The following is a 19,758-nucleotide window of genomic DNA, read 5'->3' as shown; positions in this document are numbered from 1 at the left end:
CACATCTTTCGAAGAACCCTACAAAAATCCTCCTTTGTCAAAGTTGTCCACCACAATCCGAACGAAATACTGCTTGAAAGGCTTCGCAAAAGTTGGCTGTAGGCCAACGTTCACGTGACAAAATTAAATTAACGTCACAATTTGTGACGTAAAAGTTTTTTTTTTTTTTTTTTTTTTGGCTTCGGGTCGATCGATCCTGCAAGCCATTGAGAAGGAAAAAAATAAAAAAATACGTGCCTAAACCTCGGCTCTAAAAAACCAAGGTCGGGATCAAAAAACTTTGAAAGGTGAATATTTTCTTTTCAAGCTAAAGACGTGAATCACTGCAATTAGTCATTGAGTGCCATTCGTCAAAGCTGCATCTTGGTTTTATTCAACTGTGAGTGGCGTTGCACGTTTTTGTGCCAATAGCGAGCGTTTATTTTTTCTTTGCTAGTCACTCTATATTTCAACGTCCCGTTATCCCAGATTTACTTGGAATTAACCTTGTTTTGGTTCCTTCTAGCGTTTCACTAGTGCGATTCCATGAGTACCTGGCAACCAACCGAACAAGGTCTTTCTGACCTTTTGCAGCTTTTGCGTGAAGCTATCAATCCTACGGATGGACAAAATGTCCAGGAAGTAAGTCTATGCACCGTTATGATCAGCCTGATCACTTGCTCATTCATTCCTTTGTTTCCTTTACAGAGACTTGAATACTTCAACAAAATTCCGGATTACAACTCGTATCTTGCCTATATTCTGACTCGCATGCCGCAAGAAGATCAGTATCTTCGCTCGGTGGCCGGTTTGACGCTCAAGAACAACATTCGAGCATACTATCCTACCATTCCCGCTCCCGTCATGGACTATGTCAAGGAAAGTTGCTTGCAAAATGTTGGAGACCCCGAAATCGGTAAAGCCATCAGTCTTGTTATCGCAGCCATCGTCTTGCGCGGTCAAGTCCACAATTGGCCTCAAGCCCTCCAAGTCTTGATGGAAAAGTTGGATTCGTCTGACCCCGTCACGGTAGAGGTAAGCACGAGAGAAAATGGGTGTCAACTGGGAACAGACGGGGATGATGATGAGATGCAAAAAAGGGGGGAAGACGAGCAATACAGGCTTTAAATTGAAAAAATCTCGTTAATCTTTTTTCATTTGTTACAGAATGCTTTCAGCACATTACAACGCATCTGTGAAGATTGCTCTCATGATTTGGATAGCACCATCGGTGGTGTTCAACCTTTAGAATTCATGATCCCCAAATTTATTACGTTTTTCGATCATCCCAGTTACAAGCTTCGTTTGCATGCCATTGCATCTATTACGCATTTTATCTCTTTGCGATCTCAACCATTAATGAACCGAATGAACGACTACTTGGCCGCTCTTTTCAATCGCGCCACCGACGATAGCGTGGAAGTCCGTAAAGCCGTATGCCAGGCGCTCGTTGGTCTTTTGGAAACCTGTCCTACGGCCTTGTTGCCGCACATGCCCAATCTGGTCGAATACATGCTCTACTGCACTCAATCGGATGATCCCGATTTAGCCTTGGAAGCTTGCGAATTCTGGCTCGTGTTTGCCGAACAGGATGAGTTGCGTGAACATCTTCGTCCGTACTTGGCCAAGGTCATTCCCGTCTTATTGAAAGGAATGGTGTATTCCGAAGTCGATCTGTTAACTCTCGGCGGCGACGAGGATGATGCTCACATTGCCGACAACGAACAAGACATCAAACCCCGTTTCCACAAGGCCAATGTTGTCGAAGCAGGTCACATCAAGGATGATGTCAGCGAGGATAAGAAGAAGAGCAGCGGTCTTTTGGCCGATGATGATGAAGAGGACGACGACGAGGATGACGAGGATGATTTTGATTTTGATGACGATGAGTTTTACGGTGAATGGAATCTGAGAAAGTGCAGTGCGGCCGCTTTGGATGTCCTGTGTACATCGTTTGAAGGCGAAGGCATTCGTATCCTGATGCCCTTGCTCAAGACTGAATTGGAAAGTGGCGACTGGCTCCACCGAGAATGCGGTATTCTTGCTTTGGGCGCTGCCGCTGAAGGTAACGTTATGACCGCCGGATGACATGGGTGAGGATGGTCACTGACAATATACTGGAACTGCATAGGTGGTATGCAAGACATTGCCCCCTTTTTGCCCGAGCTCGTTCCTTATTTATTGAAGAACCTCAACGATCTCAAGGTAAGCCATCACCGTGGCCCCCATGGAACACAAGAATGATGCTGATGACGATTCTTGGTTTTTGGTATTTAGCCTTTGGTTCGATCCATTACTTGCTGGACACTGGGTCGTTATTCTTCGTGGATTGTTCAGATGGCGCGTCAGAGTCCCGAGGCGCGCAAGCATTACTTTGAACCTCTTGTTCAATTGTTATTGCAGCGTATCATGGATAACAATAAGCGTGTGCAAGAAGCGGCCTGCTCATCGTTTTCCTTGCTCGAGGAAGAAGGCACAGTAGAATTAGTGCCCTATTTGCAGCCCATCCTTGTCACGTTATCGGCTGCTTTCGAAAAGTACCAACAACGCAATCTGTTGTTGCTCTACGACACCCTGGGGACATTAGCTGAAGTTGTCGGCGAAGCCTTGAATAATCCCCCCTATATTGAACTCATTATGCCCCCGCTTATCAAGAAATGGCAAAAGATCACCGATGACAACACAGATCTGTTCCCGCTCCTTGAGGTAACGAGAAAAAGGCTTTGTTTTCGGAAGATTTCGATTGGATCGCTAAATAATCTTCATCATTATTATCTAGTGTCTTTCATCGATTTGTACGGCTTTGGGTAAAGGATTCAAGCCTTTTGCTGAACCTGTGTATCAGCGATGTGTGAACTTGGTGTGCAAGACCCTTGAAGAATGTCAAATGACAGCCATGGATCCTACCCTGGACGAACCTGATAAAGATTTCATGATTGTCTCCTTGGACTTGTTGTCTGGCATTGTCCAGGCTTTGAATACCGATGCCGAGCCCCTGGTCGCTAATACCAATCCTCCTGTGGTCCAATTCTTATCCATTTGTATTCAGGTACGATTGGGCCGGGTTTTGGGTAATTTAAGTGCTGATTTAATGTGTTCTTGGTTTTTCTTAGGATGAGGTTGCTGAAGTTCGACAATCGGCTTATGCGTTATTGGGTGATTTGGCCATTTCTTGCTTTGAGCATATTCGTGCCGTGGTTCCCCAGTTCATGCCTCATGTTCTGCATCAAATTGATCCTCAAGCTGAACATTTGTCAGTATGCAATAACGCCGCTTGGGCTGCTGGTGAAATCGCTATCAAGTGGGGTAAGTTTTGGAGCTGTGAAGAATAGAGAAAGGAAAAAAAGACCCAGTTGACACGAATTCATTTGAATAGGTGCGGAGATTCAGCCTTATGTCGAGCCAATGTTGCAACGTTTGTTCCCACTGATTGTCAATCCTCAGATCCAACGCACTTTGTTGGAAAACGTGGCCATCACGATTGGTCGTTTGGGTTTGACCTGTCCTAATATCGTCGCTCCTCATCTGGAAATGTTTATTCAGCCCTGGCTTGCGGCATTAACTCCCATTCGTGATAATGACGAAAAGGCTTCTGCATTCTCGGGTTTATGCGAAATGATCAAGGCAAATCCTCAGGGTGCTGTCAAGGTTAGTTCAAGAAAAGCTTCTTTTTTGTTCCAGTATCGGACAACTGATTTTCTTTTGGTATAGGAATTTTTGGGGATCTGTATAGCTATTGCACATTACCAAGCGGTTCCTCAGGAATTGCATACATCATTTGGCAACGTAAGGGGAAGAAAACCAGTGACACTGTGATGATTGGATTAACCGACCTCGATTGCTGCAATAGATTCTCATGGGTTACAAGAACATGTTTGGTGAGCAACAATGGCAGCAGGCGCTGGCTAGTCTGCCACAAGAGATCAGAGCGTCTTTGCATGAACGTTATGGTATCTAAAAAAATCAATTTATGCTTACAACACAATTTTATTACATATTCAACGGATATAAACTACATTTTGTCTTTCTTTTATTTTGGAGGGAAGGCGGGGGGGGGCGAAGAAAAAGGAGGATAAGATAAAAGAGGTCATTTGATAAAAATCGCAAAAGAACATAATATCTATCGTCAGCCCAAAGGGTAGTCGGTTGCAATATCTTCTTTTTTTCTCTCGATTCCCCTTTCTCCTCTAGTTTTGCATACAACACATAAAGCTTTTCTTAGTCGATGAATCTGTTTAGATAATCTCTATTTAATCCTTCTCTCCAACATCATATAGTCATGCCTGTTCCGGTACAAGCTACCGCTTCTGGCATCAGCACTTATCTTGTAAAAGTACAGCAATGCTATGGGTGTCATGTATTTGCCAATCGAGACAACTACAGCTCATTCTCCCCAGCTTCTCTGATGTTGCAATTTCCACATCTGCACGGTAAATGGAGTATCCTCAAACAAAGCTTGTTTTATACTCATATCTATCCAACACGGCATGTTGCCGTTACGGAGACGCTAAGAATGGAAATGTCCGTGAACAAAAGGCGTGCTCCGAAATGTAGACAACGCTTAATGATGGAGTCAAGTGCCCCATTATCTTTGATGAACTGTTAAGGGATCCTGGGATGACGTGAATGTACTTTTAGACACCTTGTTAAGCAACTGTGCTAAAATAACTAGAGAGAGGTTCACAACAGGGAAGAGGTGCATCAAAAAAATACAGACAGGATCAGAGCTGATTGAATGGTCGTTGTGAGGCTGCACGCCCTTATTTTATTGGTTAGACTAATCTTTAAACTATGATAAAGCATTATGCTCTTCACCTTCCCTCAGTCTTCCATGTGCTCATAAAGGCCCACATGAACCAACAGCCTCACCGGCATCGTACTTGCAGTAATGGCGATTCTCATTTGCCACAAACGCAGGCTCTCATTCACACCATGGAGATGCGAGTTCTTCTTCAGAAGTCTCTGAATCGCGTTGTACACATGCATGTGCCCGATGGAGAAACTTTCCCGGGATGAGGGCTTCACCATTCCACACTTGAGTAAGAAATATGATGAGTATGATTATTATCTGGTTACGATACCCATAATATCCCTTGCTCAAAGTGTCACTGTCCAAGCGAAGCATCTCATTGATCTTGGCCCAAGTGAACTTGAGTTGCAATTGCTCCTCAAACCAGTTGGAGAGACGCTCAGAGGTGGGGCCCCCCTCTCAGCGTCAAAAGAGGAAACCACGATTCTGGCTTCACATCCACAACGAATGGAAGGCTGCACGCGCCGCTTTTGCGCGGTCGAGTGGTAAGTTACCAGCACGATGACAAGTATATCGCTCGCGAACAAAGAGAGCGCCAGGAGCAGAGTAAGTCTTCTTTCCGAACGTACAGCAATAGCTTCAAGACGTATCAGTTACCTAGACATTGCTCGCGATGGGAACTAACTTGCCGCTCTTCTTGCTCCTTGACGAAACTAGCAATGTCGTCTTGTGGGAGCGTGCTGAAAGCAGGGGATTCAACAGCAAAGAGGATGACGGGCTGAACAACAGTAACATTGATATGGTTGATGGCTCGAGGGACGGACAGGACGTAGAAACGGATAACAGAAAGGCTTTGTGACGCAGCCAATAAGATTCGGCGATTAAAAATTTTGGCCCTTGTTGAGCTCTTAAAAAACAATTCGCGAACTTGATTTTTTGGTCCGTATACTTGGTCACTTCAATATGCTACGAGGAGCAGCTAGATTTGCCAGACCTACGACCTGTCACATTGGTAGAAATCTGACAGTTCGTGCTCTTGTGAGTAGGCTTTTTTTTTCAAGTTATCCGACATGCGTGAATCGACCGTTTAAATTAACCGTCTTACTTTATTCCAGTCTGCCCGTTCGTATACAACGGCAGTCGAGTCATCGACGACGACTCAAAAGAGTGGATCCGTGGCCAAGAAATTGCTATGGTTTACCATGTTTGGTGTCACCATGTACTCTGGCGCGACTTACTTTGCCTTGAAAAATGAAGCTTTTTACGACACGTATACCACCTACGTTCCTGGGGGCGAGCAATTACTCGATGCTTTGGAAGACGCCATGCAGAATCGCCAGCTTAAAGATTATCTCGAGAAAACCAACCAATGGAAAAATGAGGCTTCGGTTCATGCCAATTCTGCTAAGCAAACTGCACTTGATGCCAAGGAAACTGTGATGGAATGGTACGAATATGGCGCCGAGGCTTTCGCTCAATTGACCGGCCAGAAGGAACCTGTCGCTTTGCCTTCAGCAGGCGGTCCTGAACCTGTCAAGAAGAAGAAGAAGAGAGTCGTTCCTCAGAAAGCTATTTTCGCCAATGTGATTACGGGTGGTGACCCGGTCGATATCCCCGAGTTTCCCGAAAGCTCGGATCCCTCCATCAACCAACTGGCAGCGACCGTCCAGAAGCTTGTTGCTTCGTTGAATGACGCCGGTCTTTGCGGTCATGCTCGTCGATTGGTCGACTTTGCCACACGTGATTTGAAAGCATTGAACGACAACCTGGATCTCATTCAAAAGGAACAGACCCAGTTGCACGAAGCTGTGAATGCCTTGACAGCCAAAGCTCAAGTCGTCGAAAACGATGTCAACCAACACTGCAGTGATGTCCACGCTAAAGTGGTCTCTGCCCGAAAGAAAGCCAATGTCCGTGTTGCCGATAAAGCCGACGATTTGAAACAGCATTTCGCATCTGAATCTGCTGCTTTGCAACAAGAGCTTAGAGAGGGAGGCGAAAACGAATTGGCCGTGGAACGTGAAGCACAACTTGCCATGATGGTAGAAGCTTTGCAAAAGCAGGCCATTGAAATCCAGGAACGATACGTGGATGAAGTGCAACAACAGGTGGAAACCGAACGGGGTGGTCGTTTGTCCAAGGTGGACCAGGTCATGGTTCGTCAGGCCGATTTGGAGAAGCTGGCTTACACTGATGCCGAACACTTGGATGACGCTCGCCGAGCGCACCAATTGGTCATTGCTACGGATAGTTTGAAGAAGGCTGCGCTGTCCGGCAATCGCAAGGCGTTCCAGGCCGAATTACGTACTCTGTTAGTTCTGAGTGCTCCCAATTCGCCTTTTGCCAGCTTGTCCGAGAAACGACGGGATGAACTGATTCAAGTGGTCGCTTCCAGCATTTCGGACCTGACGGCTCAGCACGGTATCGATTCATTAGCTCAGTTGGTGACCCGATTTGACGTTGTTGCTCGCGAAGTGCGTCGCGCTTCTCTTATTCCTGAAGAAGGCAGCATCATGTCTCACGTTGTTTCCGCGATGCTGAGCAAGTTGATGTTTGCCAAGCAGGGCTTGGTCGAAGGAGAAGATGTGGAAGCGCGTTTGGCTCGTGCCGAATACTATTTGCAACACCAAGACGATTTAGAAAGCGCCGCTCGCGAACTGAACCAACTGAAAGGATGGCCTAAACGCTTAGCTTCTGATTGGTTACAGGCCGCTCGTCGTCATTTGGAAGTGAAGCAGGCTGTAGAGGTAAAAATCTTTTTATACGCATGGTTTATTTTTGAGTGGAATACTGACAAACGTATCGATGGATAGATTTTGCGCGCTCAAGCCACATTGACCAGCATGCTCGCTGCCGAATAATGATCCAAAAAGACAAAATATTTATCACAAAAAAGATTCCATGTTCATCGCTTTGCTTTTCTTTTTTCTTCTTGTTTTTCTTAAAACCATCCATCCAATTTTTTCCGTCATCAATAGACTTTAGGGAATCCTCGTTTTAGTTGTATGCAACTGTTTAGTGTTTGTTTTATCTGTTGGTGGCAGCCGCGGTGTGTGCGTCTAGGAAATCATCCATGTGGCAACTATGATCTTGAATGAGAGATCACAAAAAAAAAAAGAAAAGAAAAGAGCGTGACCGAGAGTAGGGAACGTCCTCTGCAATCAATCTTTCTATGGCGCCCTCCCCGTATGCTATTTTCACAGCAGTGCCAACGGGAAACTTCTCAAGTCCGCATCGCAGTAATGTGATGATTCGATTTTGGGTTCATGCATAAAAATTAGCAAGCGACGTGTATTTCATTGATGGCGATATATCCGAAATTCTATTGGATTCTATCAGATATGCGTCGTGCTATGACACACATCTTTGATGTACCAAGCCTCTAGAAGAGTCCAGGGTAGACTCTCACTCATCCTCAGAACATTATCAAACCCAACGGTTTTGCCACTCAAGGAACACTCTCATCAAAATTGAAATACTAGTATCCACGGTTTCATTCATGCTGCGTGTGAACGATCATGCAGGCTTTGTCCCGCGAGCTCGACTTTTATATCTCGCGGTGTTAGATGATAACCAATTCCAATTAAAGATTCAGCGCGGAGATTCTGTATGCGATCACAAAGGATGCCTTTTGTTTATGATTTCTGTAATATTTCTTCTATCCAACCTCTCACTTTATGTGCCATGTATGCAGAATGCTTCGAATCTATCATTCATACACTCCCATAATTAGCATTGACCTTTTTTTTTGATGCATTGAATAGTTACCTAAAATGAATGCATGCGGCAGGTCTTCTTCACACAGATGAATGTGAGCTGCAATTTTCGAGAAGCTTGGGTTTAGATATCGTAAATGCATGCCAAAATGATCGCACTTACCATTTGGGAATTTTTCTTTCATGTATTCATAATGATCCAAGGGGGCCCATTTGTCGACCTTTGAAAAGTAAACGATCATTTTATCCACATGAGTCGTATAGAAATCATGATCCAATTCTTTGATCGATGCCATCTCGTTGTTGGCCATAGCAAATGCGTTCTTGACAACAGATTGGTGTAGTAGCTGATGTGCTGTCACTTTTAAACAATGGCCCTCTTGTCCAGTCACCATGCCTGTCACGTATTCACGAATTGGCGACGAGATGTATGACAGCATGTGTGCCGTGCCTGAAAGCACAGACAAAGGCACTTTGGATAGTAATCGCTAAATACGAGTTCATTTGCAAGTGAATAAAGATGCGCACACAAGAATACTGTTTCCAAAAGACAATACCGATATGAACACCCCGTTGGGGGTCAATGCAATTTCTCGCAGAGTCGGGAATAAGGCGATTAAACGGACAATGTCATGCTGTTGTCTTTGCTTGAGCACTTCGGCGCAAATGTAAGCGCCTACCGAATGGCCCATTAGAATGAACTGTGTGCCACCAGGATTATCCTTGCGAAGCTGGTCAAAGCAGTCGATCTTGTGTTCAATTTGTTCTTGCAGTGTATATACGGCATCGCGGGACGAAGCGACAGTGTGAGAACCAACCGAGTGGCCTAAATGAGATACTGTATACAGCAGATGCGTGTTCTTCATTGTTAAGATTTTGTTCTCGAAAATCACACCTCATGGCGTTCCCGTTACCTGCACAAATCTCCAAAGAAGGGGCGGAATGCTCATGAATATCCTGCAAAAATTGGGTATAATATTCGGCCAGACCGGGATTCCCGGGAATGAAGAACAAGACCGTTTTCTTGCCGTCGCCGCGGGATGGCCACCAAAGTGTTTCTGTGGTTTTGTTGGCCACTTCCCATACTGCACGTAAAGGCGTGCGGAACACTTGTGGAAGCATACCCTAATTTTTTTTGCGGAAGGCCAATCTAAGAAAATCCTCAAGCTTGCGGACGTCGAAAAATGACTAATTCGACAGCTCCAGATCATAGTGCTGTCGGGCCTCCACCCATGATTTGTGATATGTTATGTAACCACCATTGATGTGTAAAAGAGAATAAATGTATTTCATAGTTTATATAGCCATCAAAATGGTTGTAAATACTTTGCCGTGGAGTATAGCATTTTCATAGCAGTACAGCGACCTTTAGTAGATTTCAGCAGTGGTCTTGCCCATCGCTATAACCCCTGGTTGACAAAAATAATGTTATGGTTTCTTTCAGTCCAGTATATCTGCGTATTGGCATTTGGAAAAGAAAAGATTGCTCGTTTATTTTATCAATTATCATAACTGGTGTTCATTATCTTTCACGTACATAACATGCTTCTTAGGAACTGTTTTTTGCTCACCTGCCCGCCCATTTGAAGGCAACACTTGATGAGTTGCTCACCTTTTGCTCACTCAATATCAAACATCGTCCTGCTTATTTGATTGTAAAAATTGTAACTTTTGCAGTTTAGGCTGAGGCTCCACCATCTTGTGGATAATGGGCTTTCTCTGGTTTTTCACTTTGTCATTGTTGAAATACATACCTCGTCCCTTTTGTTCGGCGTTATGCTGGGAAAATGTACGCATGTTAAGCACCTGCAGCCTTTCCGCTGAGCTGTCCTACGTGGACCTACTGAACAACATATCCAATCTTTGCTAATTCGGAAGCACTGAATAAGTTGCCCTAAGCTATTCCTAGGAGTTAATTTTTGTAGGATATCTGTCGTACAGGAAAGAGCCTTGGTATTTATTGGGGCGTTTTAATATATCTCGAACGACGATCGTAATTATTTAACCCAACTTACTTTATGATAAATTCTTTGAGACCTGTTTTGGTTTTTTGTGTGAGTGTATTGCAAAGGTAATGAGGCGGGGCAGTCATAGAGCTGATATCTGACTGACGTGATAGTGAGAAACTTTTGTTGGTTGGCGCTGATCAACTTGCTTGCGTATTGAATCCTGTGAAAGTTGCAAAAGCAGTTTCAATGGCAGCATTCAAAATAAGGGAAAATAGAGGTTTTTTTACCTGCATAGTTTACGTTTCATTGATTGTTCAGTTTATCTTATTTAATGATCATTGCATACTTCCCTGCCCTTTTTAGTTACAACAGCTGTCGATATCTGTGATAACAGCCCATCTAAGCTTGACTGGGTTCTTGACTAAGGCGAAGACGGCTTGAATGGTGACTGCTTCATCACTGATAAACTAAATGAAGTCGACACCTTGGACGAGCGCCGCGTCGTTCACTTCCCGCATGGCGTCGATCAGGCCATCAATGCGTTCGACAATGTGCTGTTCGACAAAAAGGGAACCATTCGTTTCTTGGTCGTCAATTTAATTGCCCTTCACGCAGCCACCACTGGTATCCTCTTTAATCAACTTGCACGAATTGCGTACATGCGTTTCTTAGCCGCCAAGTCTGGATTGGTTTCACCTCGCTTCGAACCTCACCGGTACCATGTAATATATAACGAGGCCTTGGTTTCCAACATTCCTGTTCAAGGTCATGAGTTCGTCACCGCTGTTGCTATTGTTAAAGAACATCTTACTCAGAAGTGCAAGTTTTAATCAGACGGAACTTCTCCGATTATGTCTGCTGCGTTGCTTACATGTTTAGAGTTCGTCGCTGATGATTTCTTGCCTGATATGGCTGCCAAGTACGAAGGATTATGGAAAAGGTGTCTCAAAAGTCACGTTTATCTTGAGGTTAGGTGGGAAAATATTGCTTGCCATGCGCTTCACGCCATCTTCCCATTAATTTTCGACAACTTTTGGATTAAGAGGGCCGCCCGTGGCGAAGTTTCCGGCGTTTTAGTTCTACGTGTCGACTGCTCTCCTGTCGGCGTTGCATTCATTCGGGATCTCATAGTTGCTGCTCAGCATGCGACCTTCATCAAGCCTGATTTGAAGAACTGCTTCAAGGACGAGCTCTTGTATCTTGATGATCTCGCTACTACTATTTGTGACAATAGGTGGATCGGCAGCATCAATTGTCGCATGTACGGAGCAAAAAACTTGCAAGTCGACGAGGTCCGTCTCGCTAAGCTTGCCAGCGCTATTTTGGCAATGTTGGAAGCCTTCAATCCCCAGTCTCCATTAATCAAGTCAGGCTCCCTCAAGAGGATTGCTGATGACACTCCGATTACAGGGTGCATCCTCCCGCGCGTCGCAACCTAAATGAATTGGTAAATCAGAAAACAAAAATAGTAGATGCGTAAAATTAGTTTGACAGAAAGAATACAATCAAATAATACAAGTTAAGACTTCATTACTATGTGATTTGCTATCTCTTTCTGTAATTTCCTCTTTATTTGGCCGCTCATGATGAACTTCCTAAGAGCGATTATATGACCTTTTATTGCTCTAACGAAAAGAATTCGCTCACAAAAATTTTGGCCATGTCTCTCTTATGTTTTTGGGAGCTACTACTGAACTTTTGCTATGCCAGATTCGACGTTGACCGCTTCTCCCTCTGCAATTTTTGACAAGCTTTATACAGTAACAATGTGACAAAACCGAGGAATATCAATAGAAATATTACCAATTTCGATTGTATTCTACTATTTCAGTTATGTCTTCGAGCTATTGAATATATTAATAATATTACTTAATTCAGTTTCATGGATAAATTGGTGTCGAAATAAGATGGCACTGTATCTAGAAAATTGTTGTTTCAGCTTTACGCCAGGTAACCTGACCGCTACATATCTCAACTTTATTAAAATGTTTGCCTCTGAGTTGCCATATTTGGATTACCTGCGCCCGTTGCCCAAGCAGATTTCGACCATCATGCTAATACGCTGTCAAGTGAACAATCAGGAACGCTCAACAGTGGCCGAAATAACGAGTGGGAACTTCCAGAGAGACATACCTTTGGGACGCATGGATGCCGTGTGCAATTTCTGCCAGGCACACATGTGGCTCAAAGAGCGTATGTCTGGATCCATCGCTAATCCACAGTTCCAGGTCTGCTGTGTTCAAGGTTCCATTGTGCTTCCGCCTTTGGAGCCTACACCTCCAACAATTGCGCGTCTTCTTCGCAGCAACACCGACAATGGAGGAGATTTCCGTGAGCAGATCCGCGGCTACAACACGAATCTCAGTTTCACTTCCCTAGGTGCTCAAATTGACGAGTCAGTGGCCAACAATCGCAGTGGAGCTTACTGTTATCGCATCCAAGGAGGCATCTATCATCGGATCGGTGGCCTGCTTCCACCAACGGATAACCAGACTCCTGCATTTGCTCAGCTGTGCATATACGACTCTGACACCCAGCTGGCACACCGAAACGCTGTGGTTCCATATTTACGAAATGCAACCTTGCTCATTCTCCAAGATCTGCTCATGGAAATAAACCCGTTTGTTCCGCTGTTGCTATCCATGGCGCATGTTTTACGTGAGTCGGACGGAGCTGTAGATGTGAGACTGCTCATAAGTGCGGAAAACACGCCTGATGCTCGCCGGTACAATGCACCAACCGCAAGCGAAGTTGGAGTGATCCTGGTAGACAGTACGATCACACCAAACAGTAGCCGCGATATTGTGCTCCAATCGAGGAGTCATGGACTTCAACGTATCAGCGAGATGAATCAGCACTATGATGCTCTCCAGTACGTCTTGATGTTCCCACATGGTGACCTCGGTTGGAATATCCACGCACGCTCCCCTGGCGGTCGCAGTATCATGGTTATGCAATGGTACAGCTACCGTTTGATGGTGCGAAGCAACGGCCACAATATGCATTTGTTCGGACGCCTGTTCCAGCAGTACATAGTTGATATGTACGCCAAAATGGAGCAGAATCAGCTGACGTATTTACGGCTCAATCAGACGAACCTGCGAACGGATCTGTACCGAGGTGTCGTAGATGCAGTAGAGCTGGGTGACAACGACCTTCAGAGCGTCGGGCAACGAGTGATCTTGCCGTCCACCTTCATAGGAAGTCCCAGACACATGCGGCAACTCTATCATGACTCCATGAATATTGTACGTCGATGCGGACAGCCCGATCTTTTCATCACTCTCACTTGCAATCCTCAGTGGAAGAAAATACAGGACGAGCTGGTTCCTCTCCAAGCCGCTGTTGATCGGCCCGATCTTTGTGCGCGAGTCTTCAATATGAAGCGTAAAAAAAAGCTCTGATGGAAGATCTAACGAAGAACCATGTTTTGGGAAGAGTCGTTGCCCATGTACACACAGTGGAGTTTCAGAAGCGAGGCTTACCGCATCTTCATTTACTTTTGGTGCTACATGCGGACGATAAGCCGAGAACACTTGATGACTATGATCGTATCGTGTGTAGGTTGTCTATTGATACGCAAAGATTTATGCGCACATCAACTAAATCTTACCGAAAAATCAACCGCTTATTGACAAAAGATTAGAGTTAAGAGAACACCATGACTTTTGGATACACAAATTCGAGTGCGGGTTCTGAATATTGGAAATGGAGCATCCCATTTCAAACACATCTTTAATCAGCTACTATTCCCACTAGCCTCAGAGTAACAACAATCTACAGACCGAAAGAGCATAACTTTATGATCTTTAAAAGATAAACACGTGCTACTATTAAAATTCTTGCCAAACTAAAAACCAGTCGCCGCACGCCAAAATTTGCGAGCTAAAAAACAGTTACATGGTGTTCCTTTTCATCATATGGATTTGGCAGCTACTTCGCTTGGTGTTATTTATTCATTCAAAGATGTTGGAAAAGTTCAATGAAAGGGGAGAACTTTCTGTAAAGGGCTATTGTCAATTCGATCTCGCGTCTTTGTAGCATTATTTAATAAGTTGTCTTTGTCAGTAAACGTGTGTCCTTTTGATTTTTTTCTTTCCAGTTTCGGTGATTAAAGTGCATGAGCAGAAATGCTTTACCAATGTAGCTGATCTGGCGACATTGCTCATTGTTCATTCATTGGTGTGTGTCAATTTTTATTTATTTTAAAGGCGATCATTCATACTTATAGAGCTCTATTTTCATGCAGTTTCTTTTTGCTTTTATCAGATTTTTATTTTTGGAGCTTTTTTTCATTTAGAAAGTGGTCATTCACACGTCTTTTGTAGCTTTAAATTTTATGCAGCTTCTTTCTGCTTTTTATCTTTACAGCCTTTATCTTCAGTTTTATTTTTGGACTTTTTCCTCTATTTTTGAAGCTTTTTTTTCGCTTTTATATTTAAAGCTTTTATTTTTGGAGCTCTTTTCGTCTTTTTGTCTTCGTTTTCCTCTAACTTCGGTTCACCTAAGAAGCTCTGGTACTATTTTATTTCATCAAGTTCCTAGCTGGTCCATCGCCACAAGTATGGCTTTCCCGTGTAGCTGACTCGGTTAAATTGACCATCACCATCAGAAGGTACCATCAAATGGTTTTTTTTATCAGTTCTTCAACAAGAAACAACTTACCTGTTGTATTTTCTATTCTTCCTCAGCTTTTGGTTTTCTCTCCGGTTTTCTTTCTCGCCTGGCAAGCCATCCATCCTCCAAACCTTTCTACTTTGTTTCGCGCACCAAATGTTGCCAATCCCAGGGCATCGTCGGCGGTGTGACTCTTTTTTTTCATCGGGAAGTGCTTACGCGTCCTCCTTAGCTTGGCTTCACCCGGATTACTTCCCGTGGTATTGTCTTTGACTTTCTTCCCGACCATTTTATTTTTGTAGTTTGTAGTATGTACTTTGTATTTTATTCGATAGACCTTCTTGCACTCTTTTCCTCCTTTTTTTTTCCCACAGGGTTATTAGGGGGTTTTTACAGACGCACCTATTGTATTTACTTTCTTTTTATATTTGTATCGTTTCTTTCTTTTCGGTCGGGAAGCTCTGGATATCTGCTGCCTCACATAACAAAGGTCAAATATCTTGACGGCATTTGAATCAATCAAAGAGCTACTAACTCATTTTTTCTTTAAAATACCCAATAACCTTGGGCGGGACGGGACTGAGGGGGTCACTAAGTGCTGCTGCACACATGTTTGGAAATCATGACTGTACGGTATGCCAGAGTATTGACATTAATATACCCAAAGTTCCATCAAGCGTCTCGCCCAGGTTATGCCGTATGCGTTAGGCTTTTGTCTGACGAATGTCGCTAATGTAAGAGGGCGACGTCCAGTAGCAGGTGGCATCCATTGCACAGCGGGTGTACGGCTTGTTATAAGTGAATGGATTTCATTAGCCTTTCATTCTGACTAGGAAGATAGACTCCCATTTTACCATCTTTTGTGTGAAACGCATTAATTTTAGCCCGTTGCATTAAGGTGCTGGACATGAATATCGATTGCACAAAATACTGTAAACCCCTTAGTGTAAGTCCATATTTATAAAGTATTATTGGTTGATTATATGCATTCTGCAAAAGTTCATGGCGCAGAATCGGCGTAAGCGCACAAATAAAGAAAACTTCTGCAGAGGTTACGGCAAAGGGCCGGCACAGGCGCACAAATAGAGAAGAAGTAGCCGAATGACAGCGATTGAAATTTGTAGTATATGGCAGAAACATTAATTTTCTATTTAAAGCCGATTATGCATTTTCAAGGAACCCTTATCTCTTCGATCGCTATTCTACACTTCATTTCCAGTGAAAGTTCCTCCCATGGCCAATCATAAGCTTATTCTCTGTTTATTCTTACTTGCTATCTCAATGATATCCAACGCTCGATGGACCGGACCTCAGGGACAAGTTTGTATACAAGTAGCATGTGCAAGCAATGAAGACGAAATGTGCACAGCGTACTCAGCAGCAGATGCAAGAGAGAATTGCCCTTCAATCTGTGGTGACTTTGGCCCTGATTGCTTCGATGGTGTCCGAACGTGTTGTTTAACACGAAATTAACCCTCAATGCCCATGTATTGCTTTATCGTGCCCGTCCATACTTTCTAATAAAGACATGAACTAGGCAAAAGTGGTCCCATTAACGGCATCATATATCTTTGAAGGTGAATAAAATACAGTGGTTCTCCACTTTCTTCCAGAGTGGATGTACCGAGATTTTTGAAAAAAAAAAAAAAAAAAAAAAAAAAAACGAAGTTTGGAAAACGCGTGGAGTAGATTTCTAGTGGATAATACAAGGACAATATGCTTGGAACAAAATGCCGAACATTTACTGTACAATGTGATGGACACCAGAGTATTGAAAGATACAGAGCTACAAGGCAGCGCTGTCAACAAAATGGTCAAGTGTGCTCAGCTGAAGGTCAATTCTTCCTCTCAACATCAATTTTTTGAAGAAGACGTGTCTGTCTAATAGAACACCAGCATTCAAAGCAGTCCAAACAGCCCAGGGGAGTCGGCCTGAGCCTGAAACTGAAATTGTAACTCCACGCGAGTTACTTCGTCGTCTTCAGACTATGATGGATAACGTTGACGAAGAAGCGTTCTGGGAGGATTCTTTGACAGATGTACGCCGGAAGTTACAAAAGCAATGCGAAGCTAAAAAGGCAACATTAGACGTGTTTTCGTCGAGAAAATCCAATAAATGTTATAAACCCCGGATTTATTAAAGAGGCTAAAATTTTTGACAATTGAACAAAGGTGAGGTTTGGAAATTCTGCAATGCTTAGAAGTGGATCGTTCTCAATCCAGAGGGAAAAAATGAAAAAAAAGCGGGAGCTGACTGTATGAGAAGCCGTGTTCTTGTTTCAGGATGTTTTTCGTTCAAAAGCTACTCGGAAAAGAAGCCAGCGCGTATAATAGCGTATTCTCTATTTGTGTGCCTGTCCCGGTTCTGTTACTGTAACCTCTGTCGGGTATATGCATTCACAATGCAATGCCCACATGATGGCTGTAGCAACGTATTACTTATAACAAAATTTGCACCGATAGTTAGCCCGCTCATAATACAATGCTTGCAAAACAGCCACAGCGCACGGTTTCTATGATTTTTTATTCCGTATACGTAATGGACGTTATTAGCTTTTCATTTTTGCCTAGAAAGATATACCTCCATTTTACCACCTTTTGTAAAACGCATAGATTTTAGCCTTTAGCCCATTGCCTTATGGAAGTGCTTGACAAATATGCAATATTGTTTGTACAAAATCAACCGCTTACTGTAACTCTATATTTGTAAAGCATCATTGGTTGATATATGCATCCTGCACGAGTTATGGTGCAGAATCTGCATAAGCGCACAAATAGGAAAGAGTTCTGAAATGTCAGGGCGAAGGGCCGCCATAGATGCACAAATAAACAAGAAATAGCCGAATGACAGCAATTGAAGTTTGTCGTCCATGGCAGCAACATTATTTTTCTATTTAAAGCCGATCATAGATTTTTGGGGAACTCTCACGTCTTCAATAGCTTCTGTATACTCCATTTACAGCAAAGTTTCTAACATGGCCAACCACAAACTACTTCTCTGCCTGTTCTTACTTGCTATCTCAACGATTTCCAACGCTCGATGGGTCGGAACTCCCGGACCTCGGTGTATGCGACAAGCTTGCGCCGACAATGAAAAAATAGCTTGCCAGGCGATAAACGAACTGGATGCATACCATCGTTGCCCAGAGGCATGTGCTGACTTTGGTGACACTGAATGCTTCATTGGTTCCCGAATTTGTTGTCTCCCAAAATAAATTTCCCAGGATCTTATCTGTTTTGCTTTATCATACCCATCATACTTACCGAATAAAAAATGGGCAGCTATGCAAATGAGGTATCACTGAACGACATTATATATCTTTGAAGAGAAGATTGCTTTATACCATATACATACGCACCAATTCCCTTGATGTGATACTTGAATAGAAGCATCTGGAACAAGGTTCAACCTGTAAAAAAATTATAAAGCGGAGGCTAATTACTGTAATGGTTCTTTTTTTCCGAGCTCACATAGCAGAAAATCACTGAGAATCCCTTTATTATTATCTTTATAAATATACTATGGAGATAGAAAGCTTATTTCGAAACATCAGAACCTTTCGGTCACCAAAATGGTTGTTGAATAAACTAAAAGCGTAATCATCGCTTATTCAGAGAGAATGCGACCGGAGTCAGTAGCATTTTCTCTTCAGCAATTGTTTGCTCATATTTTATCTAAATAACTGATGATTACGCTTCCAAATTATTCAACAACCATTTTGGTGATGGAAGGTTATGTTGTTTCGGAACAAGCTTTGCTTAAGCTTGCTTCAGCTGTTTAATGCAAAGCTACCTCAAAGGATTGTCGTTATGTATTCTGACACAAAGCAATAGTCTCGTCAAATCTTTGACGCCGTTTCAGTGATACCACATTTGCATAGCGGTTCATTTTTTTTATCGAAAGTATGAACGGATTACGATAAAGCAAACAAGGTATGGGCTGTGAGGATCATTTTGGGAGACAAAAACCTGCCATCAAAGTCAACCCAAGACTCCAGTAACCGAGTCAGTCTTTACACGGATAATCGCCAATTGCACTCCAGTTAAAGAGTACATCCTCAGTCACAACCTAAAGTGAGAAAAATCAGAAAAAAAAATAGCAGATGAGAAATTGGCGACTTCATTACCATGTGTATTAGCCATTTCTTACTGTATTTTTGTAGTTTCCTCTTAATTTTTTCGGCGCATGAATTCTCCCACCGTTCATGATGGACTTCCTAAGAGTGATTACTGTGATATATGAGAGAATTTAGAACAAAAAAGACAATGAGAATCCTTTGAGACTGTTTGATATCTTTATTTCGATTAATGTGATCTGCCTGTTTATACTTTAGTCTTGAGTCGGAATTAATAATTATCAGTGAGCAGTCCTCGGTTATAAGGTGTATTAGGAAGGATCCACATGCTGTGATGTGACAGCGTTACCCGTTTGAATTGATCTCGGCGATAGATCCAAGTTATGGATGAAGAGGCTCAATCGGCGTTCTAATGGAGAAGCTCACTCACAATGGAAACACCTCTAGATCCCGATCTTTCCTGTTCGGGAACACCAGTCTAGGATGGATAATACGACAAGTAGGGGATATACCACAATTACATGACCTTTTATTGTTCTGACGAGAGAATCCGTGAACGGAAAATTTGATCATATCTCTCTTATGTTGCTGGGGATCAAAGGGAGCTACTATAATTAAGCTTTTCTATAGCGGATTGGCCGTGACTCCTTTTCCTCTTAATTTACTATCGT

The 19,758-nt window shown here is 43.2% G+C and overlaps 6 protein-coding genes across 6 annotated transcripts; 5 read left to right on the top strand and 1 right to left on the bottom strand.

Annotated features, from left to right (window-relative positions):
- Positions 1-525: 525 nt before the first annotated feature.
- Positions 526-3,937, top strand: BYT42DRAFT_618330 (armadillo-type protein; the record flags this gene model as incomplete). The annotated part of the gene is made up of 10 exons (XM_051572271.1): positions 526-621; positions 688-1,014; positions 1,147-2,044; positions 2,111-2,184; positions 2,257-2,685; positions 2,759-3,028; positions 3,093-3,285; positions 3,356-3,627; positions 3,691-3,765; positions 3,830-3,937. 10 exons carry the CDS (start codon positions 526-528, stop codon positions 3,935-3,937), a joined length of 2,742 nt encoding a protein of 913 aa, XP_051418946.1.
- A 1,677-nt stretch (positions 3,938-5,614) lies between these two features.
- BYT42DRAFT_144110 (mitochondrial inner membrane protein-domain-containing protein) lies at positions 5,615-7,772 on the top strand. The gene is made up of 3 exons (XM_051562257.1): positions 5,615-5,767; positions 5,845-7,476; positions 7,543-7,772. Exons 1-3 carry the CDS (start codon positions 5,693-5,695, stop codon positions 7,588-7,590), a joined length of 1,755 nt encoding a protein of 584 aa, XP_051418945.1. The 5' UTR covers positions 5,615-5,692; the 3' UTR covers positions 7,591-7,772.
- Positions 7,773-8,239: 467 nt separating this feature from the next.
- On the bottom strand, positions 8,240-9,644 carry BYT42DRAFT_587990 (uncharacterized protein). The gene is made up of 5 exons (XM_051570226.1): positions 9,360-9,644; positions 9,003-9,283; positions 8,609-8,933; positions 8,498-8,545; positions 8,240-8,435 (listed from the first exon to the last, which is right to left on the bottom strand). Exons 1-5 carry the CDS (start codon positions 9,565-9,567, stop codon positions 8,365-8,367), a joined length of 933 nt encoding a protein of 310 aa, XP_051418944.1. The 5' UTR covers positions 9,568-9,644; the 3' UTR covers positions 8,240-8,364.
- A 1,601-nt stretch (positions 9,645-11,245) lies between these two features.
- Positions 11,246-11,833, top strand: BYT42DRAFT_549880 (uncharacterized protein; the record flags this gene model as incomplete). The annotated part of the gene is made up of 1 exon (XM_051566103.1): positions 11,246-11,833. One exon carries the CDS (start codon positions 11,246-11,248, stop codon positions 11,831-11,833), a length of 588 nt encoding a protein of 195 aa, XP_051418943.1.
- A 4,362-nt stretch (positions 11,834-16,195) lies between these two features.
- On the top strand, positions 16,196-16,607 carry BYT42DRAFT_587968 (uncharacterized protein). Its single transcript, XM_051570225.1, has one exon. It carries the CDS (start codon positions 16,245-16,247, stop codon positions 16,482-16,484), a length of 240 nt encoding a protein of 79 aa, XP_051418942.1. The 5' UTR covers positions 16,196-16,244; the 3' UTR covers positions 16,485-16,607.
- A 1,341-nt stretch (positions 16,608-17,948) lies between these two features.
- Positions 17,949-18,362, top strand: BYT42DRAFT_587967 (uncharacterized protein). Its single transcript, XM_051570224.1, has one exon. It carries the CDS (start codon positions 17,987-17,989, stop codon positions 18,224-18,226), a length of 240 nt encoding a protein of 79 aa, XP_051418941.1. The 5' UTR covers positions 17,949-17,986; the 3' UTR covers positions 18,227-18,362.
- Positions 18,363-19,758: the final 1,396 nt, after the last annotated feature.

Source organism: Radiomyces spectabilis (assembly GCF_025331425.1).
Source record: "Radiomyces spectabilis strain NRRL 2753 chromosome Unknown BYT42scaffold_16, whole genome shotgun sequence".
Classification (NCBI taxonomy): Eukaryota; Fungi; Mucoromycota; class Mucoromycetes; order Mucorales; family Radiomycetaceae; genus Radiomyces; species Radiomyces spectabilis.
Note: the sequence above shows the minus strand (reverse complement) of the source record. Positions and strands in the feature narration are given on the sequence as shown.

Bases quoted from the DNA above. Each gene is read 5' to 3' on its own strand.
- BYT42DRAFT_144110 (XM_051562257.1), top strand. From the start codon at position 5,693: ATGCTACGAGGAGCAGCTAGATTTGCCAGACCTACGACCTGTCACATT. The intron at 5,768-5,844 runs GTGAGTAGGCTT...ACTTTATTCCAG, and splicing joins ATCTGACAGTTCGTGCTCTT to TCTGCCCGTTCGTATACAAC. The intron at 7,477-7,542 runs GTAAAAATCTTT...ATCGATGGATAG, and splicing joins AAGTGAAGCAGGCTGTAGAG to ATTTTGCGCGCTCAAGCCAC.
- BYT42DRAFT_587990 (XM_051570226.1), bottom strand. From the start codon at position 9,567: ATGCTTCCACAAGTGTTCCGCACGCCTTTACGTGCAGTATGGGAAGTG. The intron at 8,934-9,002 runs GTATTGTCTTTT...ACTCGTATTTAG, and splicing joins CCAACGGGGTGTTCATATCG to CGATTACTATCCAAAGTGCC. The intron at 8,436-8,497 runs GTAACTATTCAA...TATGAATGATAG, and splicing joins GCCGCATGCATTCATTTTAG to ATTCGAAGCATTCTGCATAC.
- BYT42DRAFT_587968 (XM_051570225.1), top strand. From the start codon at position 16,245: ATGGCCAATCATAAGCTTATTCTCTGTTTATTCTTACTTGCTATCTCA.
- BYT42DRAFT_587967 (XM_051570224.1), top strand. From the start codon at position 17,987: ATGGCCAACCACAAACTACTTCTCTGCCTGTTCTTACTTGCTATCTCA.